We start from the raw sequence: 7,143 nt of genomic DNA on the forward strand, positions 1-7,143 counted from the left end.
GAAAAATTTTGATTCAAACTCACATAATTACAAAGTGTATTTGTAAATTGTCATATATAAAAATGACAAGTTGAAAAGAAATGTAAAAAAAATATGCAAAGATGTACAAGCTTTTAAAAAACAGATTACTTAAGTTGACATTTGTTGACTTAACTCCATGCTCTACCAGCTGACCCATTAACATGAAGAAAACTGAACATCGAATCATGCAAGACAGCAAACATAATCATCACTCAATAACTAAAGAAATTACTCACTTTATTCAATTTGTGACAAAATAAACATCTCACTGAAATACTAGAAAAATATTTTCCACATAGTAGAGAAGATTTAGAAGCATGCAGATGAAAAAAAAGTCTTACATTATTATTATTATTATTATTTTATTTATAAATTGTTAAAGTCTAAATAAAATGACAAAATGTCAGATTTAACTCCTATATGCAATACACACTTTAATCTTACCAATGAATAATTGAATGTCTGGTTCAATGTGTGCATATTTGGTTTGTTGGTTTCAGGGCCTTTGCTGACGCTGCTCTTCTGAAGAAGAGAAGACAGAAAGTGGTCGACCACCTCGGAGGTTTTAGCCAGCAGGGAATGGTCTGCAGCATTCTGGGTAAAAACTGCTGACGTTGAATTTCAGTTTTGATTTTAGGGAATTTGTGGTTGGGTTGCTGAAACTGCTCTTTCCATGTATGTCGTAAACGGTTAGAATTTTTCTAAGTCAGTACAAAGACAGCAGAGATGACACAAATTATTCAGAGATGATTTCTATGTGATATTTCATTTTAATCAAACAGAAGAATTTATGGGTGACTGTGGCTCTGTGGGTAGAGTAGTTGTCTCGAGATCTGAAGGTTGTAGGTTCAATACCAGCTTCCTCCTGCTACATGACCCTGCGGAAGGCATTTAACCTCAAACTGCCTACTGATCTGCATGTTGTATAAATGTGTTTGTGACTGTAGTGTAAAGCACTTTGAGTGGTCAAAATGATTGGAAAAGTGCTATATAAGTTCAGTCCATTTAAGAATTTAGTTTTTCTGTTTCCTCTCCTCTTTGTGGGGTCTGTGAGACCAGTTGAGGTGTTTCTGTCATTTGGAGACTTCAAGCACAAAAAGTGAACATATGTTACCTCTTAAATGACATTTTGTGGCACTAGAAGTTGTGGGTAATGTAGTTCATCATATTTTCTATGTATTAAAATCTGATTTGAAGACCTAAATCTAACAGCATCATTGGTTTATTTTATTTAATTTTTTTCAAATATTCTAAGAAATATTTATTTCAGAAACAGGACATGTTTACTAAGGAGCCCTCCAGGGGACATGAGGAATTTTTTTTCTTTTGCGTTCCCTCGCAATAATCTACTGATCAGTTCATGCAGCATAATTGATACTGTAAGCCTTTTTTACGGTGGCCGCCGTACTTTCTTATACAAGCTTGTAAGGTTTTTCCATGGACTATTGAGTTATTATCGCGGAGTAATAAGTCATCTGATTGTGTCTCCATTGTGTTCGTGTCTGAATGGTTTAAAGTGCTGCTTTCAGTGCCGTTCCATCTGAGCCTTGACAGACATAAACATGCAGTAAATAAATTGATTTTCAATCAGTTTTTTGCACCAAAGTGTTAATAATAATAAACACGTTTTCACTGAGGCTCTATAAGAGCATATGGCTCTTATAGATGAAATAAGTAATTATTGATATGACAGGAGCAGCGGCTTTGACACCTGGTGGTGGGCGTGTCGATGTGGGCGTGACTGTCATGAAGTATGAATGGGAAGGTGATGCTGCTGGCTCTGTGTGTGTGAGGAAGCGGGTGAGCTGGGTGGTCAGTCCTCGCAAAGTTTGGAGCATGATAATCAAATGAAATAAATCAATAATTGTGACAGAACAAAGAAGAGGTCAGGAGTTGATTGATACACGGACAGATGAGATTCCCCGAGTTAACCCAGTGCGGCCGTCTACCACCATTAGTTTGCTGTGTTTTATAATAATAAAACGTGTTTATTATTATTAACGCTTTGGTGCAGAAAACTGATTGAAAATCGATTTATTTACTGCATGTTTATGTCTGTTAAGGCTCAGATGGAACGGCACAGAAAGCAGCCCTTTAAACCATTCAGACGCGAACACAATGGAGACACAATCAGATGACTGATGACCCGCAGTAATAACTCAATAGTCCATGGAAAAACCTTATAAGCTTGTATTAAAGCAGAAAGTACGGCGGCCACCGTAAAAAAGGCTTACAGTATCAATTATGCTGCATGAACTGATCAATAGATTATTGCGAGGGAACGCAAAAGAAAAAAAAATTCCTCATGTCCCCTGGAGGGCTCCGTAATGTTTACATCAGTAACTCCTTACAATTGAAATTTTTATGGAAAAGTCTCTTTACCACATTATTGCTCAAAATAAATAATTATGATTTTTCTTACACCTGTTTGTTTCCTTTTAGAGGCCTACCAGAGGGCTCATAAAAGGCTGCAAGAGGCCAGAGAAAGTCTTCCAAGAGATGTTCTTAACTCTGCTGCCCAACTCCAGCCGGAGTCCTCTGCATAGGAGTCAAAATGAAGCTGAAAGCAGGGCCAGCATATTATCTGTGCTTACAGAAACACAAATGTGCTCCGAGTAATAGCTTGGTAAGCAAAGGAATGCCAAGTTTCTTTTATTTTTGTCATTAATTTTTCATTCAATTTGTAACATTATGGATCTAATATTGTTGTGAAATAAACATGCAAACACAAAAATTTGCTTATCTTTGTGTACTTTTTTCTTTGTGAATTTAGCCACTTTTAATCTGTTGTCACATAAAATATATTTTGTTCAGTAAGTTCTACAGGAAAGCTACTGAGGATGAACATCACATTACCAATATTAGCTGTTGATCTAAGCTCAAAGACTTCAATTTCGAGCTGAGTAGGGTTTGCAGGTCACATAAGAGAACCTGTCCTTCCTACAACAGAAGTCTGGAAGATAGTTATAGGTTTGGAATTACCCAGACCTGAATCTGATTGAAAATCTGTGAGAATTACCTTGCAATTTGGTAGATTTGAAACATTTTTATGAAAAATACTCAGACTTCTACCCACAAAGACTGAATGCTGTAATAAAAGTAGCTAAAGGTTTTCAGTAAAGTATTAATTTAAAGACATGCACACTTATGTAACCACCCTATTGTTTCCCAACCGAATAGATATCAGTTTTTCTTTTTACTCGGGGCATTTTTTGTCTTTATTTTTTCATATCCAAGTGTAGACTGATTACACTATTACTGATTAAAGGTTATTATTTTTAAAAAACTGAAACATTAAGAAACTCGACTTGAACCTAACTTTGCATTTCAATGCAAACGATTTCTTAAAGTGTTGCGTTCAAAACCGTGGGACATTGGGTCTGACAGCAGAAATATGGTTGATGTGAAAAAGATAAGAATTCCTGTGTATTTCTGAGCCCAGACTAGAGATGTTGTTGTTAAAAATAAACAAGGAAAAAGATTTTGGAAACAAACATCTTTGAGTTGTTTAAAATGTCAAAAACATTTAGTAAAACTTTCACTAACTGTTGAATCTACTAATTTGTAGAATCAAATATTGCTAATTTAAAATAATTTATTTGTATACAATCTTGCTGTCATAAAAAGGCGCTACGACGTTCCTCTGCATGCTTAAAACTGAACAAAATCTGACGGCTTTTCCGTCAGTTACAAAGGGAAGTTATCCGATTTCCCCTGACTGTGAAAGCACCATTCTCCATCTTCCTCTGAACAGGGAAGGGACCAACCTGCGTCCTGCTGCACCCCATTGAAATTCGTCTGTTACTTATTCTAGAAGGTAAGTAACTTATCTTTTTGCTAAATATTATTATAACACTATTTCATTTTGGTGACTTTTGTCACCAAAATGTGTTGATGTGTTGATCTGTGTATTGTCTTGGTGCATTAGCGTTATGTTCTGTCAGCAGGAGCAGCGATGATGGGAACTGGGCCGCTACTCTCTTTCCTCCCGTTTTGCGTCACTTTTAACACAATCTTTAACTGAAACCTCTTAGCACTGCTCGGTCAAAAGTTAATAAATCAAGAAATCAGTCTGACATAAAAGTTTTGGTCTCTAGTTTTGAAAATAACTGGAGATGGCGGTGCTCTTAGCTTGTAGCTAAGAAACGACGCTGAAGTTCACATACGATTTGGAGCTTTCAATTTGTTTAAAGGCTAATTCATTGTTTTTTATTAGGAAGTTGGGCTAGTTTTCATCAGATCAAAATGCACATTAGGTGCAATCATCAAAACTGGGTCAAAATATTTACTATATTTCTAGATAATTTAATCACAGGAGGTGGAAAATCTATATTTGAGAAAAGACAAAAGAAACATTTTTCTGGCAGTTAGCCCACCTCAGACGGAGTCCTGATTATAAACTACAATATTGTTAATCCGTTCAGATTCCTCCAAAGCACACTATTATAAGCAGTGAATAATAATGTTGTCTGGGTATGACCTGGCATTGTCTTTCAAATTGTTCACAAGAGCTAATTAGTTGTCTTAAAAGCAGCGAAATAGCCCTTTACTGATGTTGAATCAGACGCTAACTTCAGCGACTCAGCTAGTCAACGTTAGCAAGGTGGTAGTGTAGAGGTTGGAATAAGTTGCTGCGAGCTGGAAATTTCGTGAAGGTTAAATAATGTCACAAACTAAAACACTTTTAACCATAAAACACAATAATTCGGGGCTACATTAATTATGTAGGGATAAAATAGTGGCGTGGTCTGATAAGGAAAATAGCCGTTTAATAAAGGCAGGTGTGAGGTGTAACGTTATCAACGTGTCCCCCCCAACTGATGTCTGTGACGCAGTACCAATGAAGTGCAATAATGTGAGAAAGCAATCCACATTATTGAGCAAGGACAGCAATCTGAGTGGCAATGTGGTTGTTTACCAAAATAATTTATATTTTTGTCTGCCGCAGTCTCATTTAAAGCACATTGTTTCGCTTTGAATCTGTTGAATCGTTTTTTCATTTTGCATATTGGAAGAATAGTCAAAACCAGTAGTTTACTTAAACCGCATAAGACACGCGCACATTTTTTTCTCAGTCTGAAATTAAATCAGACCAAGTTTATCTTGTTTTAGTTAGAATTAGCCAAATTAGTTGTACTTGCTAAATTCCACAAAATTGAGAAAATAACATGTTATTTATTTAGTTACGCATTCTACATACGTTTTCCTTCTATTACGCTCTCCATAATTTGTTACTGATAAATTAAACCTATGGACCTCATTTTAAATATCAGCTTTATCGTCTCTTCCTGCCTTTTTCTCTTTCTGTTGATGACACTGAATGAAAAAAGGCTCAACTCCAGTTACACTTGGATACAACACTCTAAAAACAGTTTATTTAGTTGTGACATTTTGTTATTTAACCTGTAGATTGTCAGAAGGTTTTGTATTAAACGGTTTAAAATGAGTCCCATGTAGTATTTTAACTTCCAGAGAAGTCAAAATTAACATATCACCTTCTGTTAACAGAAATAAATGCTTGAAATAATACATCTATAAAATATTGGTGAGCCTTTCAGTTACTTTTTAATGTACAGAGACAAACCTCTAATTCACTCATTCAAATCAAGTGCAACTTAAACAAACAGGACAAAATGTGTCAATTAAAATACAATATAAAATGTTATTTTCTTTTTCAATTATTTGTCATTTCTGGATATTACATTCCAAATTACTGGGCATAAAATACCGGGGAATGAAGCTGAACAGTTAAACAACTCTGATTTATGATATAAAAATGTTTTAGCCATTCCAGGCTGATGTGTTGAAAATAAGCTATGGTTAAAAAAAATGTTCAAGAGGAATGGACCAATACGAAAACTTGGGGCGATATCTGATATTAGTACTGCCATTGTCATGGGTGATATTTATGTATTTTATATGTCCCTGACACCTCATACTCTTGCACTGCATCACTATCACAGTCAGATGACCAGACAGAAACCACATGACCAACTGTCGTCCCTCACCCCTCTGAAACACTACAGATGGATTTAAATATCAGTTATTAATATTGGTCAAGTTTTTTTGTCAAAGCTATATCAATATGATGAAAATAAGTAACATCAACTGATGTTAATAATATATTGTGCACTGCATCTCAAGTTTTTAGTTATATATTAACTAACTGCAACAATTTCTTAATATTTGCTTTGGGTTCCTGGCAGACCACAAACACCACCATCATGACAGACTCCAAATATTTCACTACCAACAAAAAAGGTGAGTAGAAAAATGTTATCAAACCAGTTTTTTTTCTTTAAAGAAAGGATCTGTTTTTTTTTCTACAAAAACTTATTTTCCTTTAAACTTAAAGATAAAGAACACTTTAGAAAAAAAGTTATTGTCTTTCATGTCTATGTGATTCATCTTTCAGGGGAGATCTTTGAACTGAAGGCTGAGTTAAACAATGAGAAGAAAGAGAAGAGGAAAGAGGCAGTAAAGAAGGTCATCGCTGCCATGACTGTTGGCAAAGATGTCAGGTACACCAGCAGATTGGACTTTGAATGTTATTTGGGCAGTTTCCATCCATCCATTTTCTGTACACCCTTGTCTCTAGTGGGGTCAGGAGGGGTCAGCACCATTGCAGGGCAACACGGGGACAGACAGGACAAAGAACCATGCACACATTCACACCTAGGGAGAATTTAGAGAAACCAATTAACCTGACAGTCGTATTTTTGGACTGTGGGAGGAAGCCGGAGAAAACCCACGCATGCACAGGGAGAACATGCAAACTCCATGCAGAAAGACTCCAGGCCGGGAATCAAACCCAGAACCTTCTAGCTGCAAGACAACAGCTCTACCAACTGTGCAGTTTGTCCCTGCTAAACAAAAGTGCAATCCCCAAAGGATGATGCTGCCACCACTACTATGTTTTACTGTGGATATACTGTGTTCATGATGATGTGAAGGATTTATTTTTTCACCACAGTTTACATATAAGCCAAGAAGTGCTTTTTTTTTTTTTTTTGCAATGTGCCAGATTGTGTAACCACCCATCACATAAATATATTTCAATAAGTTCTAGTGATCACAGTTTTTAAGGTTAAGCTCGGAAGAAAAACTGGTGACATTTTTCCC

General features: G+C 36.0%; 2 protein-coding genes and 1 long non-coding RNA gene across 4 annotated transcripts in view; 2 read left to right on the top strand and 1 right to left on the bottom strand.

The window, feature by feature from the left end:
- mks1 (MKS transition zone complex subunit 1) overlaps positions 1 to 2,755 on the top strand; it is a 24,990-nt gene extending 22,235 nt beyond the window's left edge. The window contains exons 16-17 of the mRNA XM_016666166.1: positions 522 to 619; positions 2,464 to 2,755. Coding sequence (XP_016521652.1) covers positions 522 to 619; positions 2,464 to 2,567 — 202 coding nt within the window. The 3' untranslated portion in view covers positions 2,568 to 2,755. The remainder of the gene's footprint in view (positions 1 to 521; positions 620 to 2,463) is intronic.
- The window catches only part of ccdc15 (coiled-coil domain containing 15), a 59,660-nt gene that overhangs the window by 37,491 nt on the left and 15,026 nt on the right, over positions 1 to 7,143 (bottom strand). The window lies entirely within an intron of this gene.
- On the top strand, positions 3,729 to 6,537 carry LOC103130772 (uncharacterized). Its single transcript, XR_475267.2, has 3 exons — positions 3,729 to 3,838; positions 6,228 to 6,282; positions 6,437 to 6,537. It is a non-coding gene; the product is annotated as an uncharacterized LOC103130772 (long non-coding RNA).

The sequence above is a fragment of the Poecilia formosa genome, unplaced genomic scaffold (assembly GCF_000485575.1).
Source record: "Poecilia formosa unplaced genomic scaffold, Poecilia_formosa-5.1.2 Scaffold671, whole genome shotgun sequence".
NCBI classification, from domain to species: domain Eukaryota; kingdom Metazoa; phylum Chordata; class Actinopteri; order Cyprinodontiformes; family Poeciliidae; genus Poecilia; species Poecilia formosa.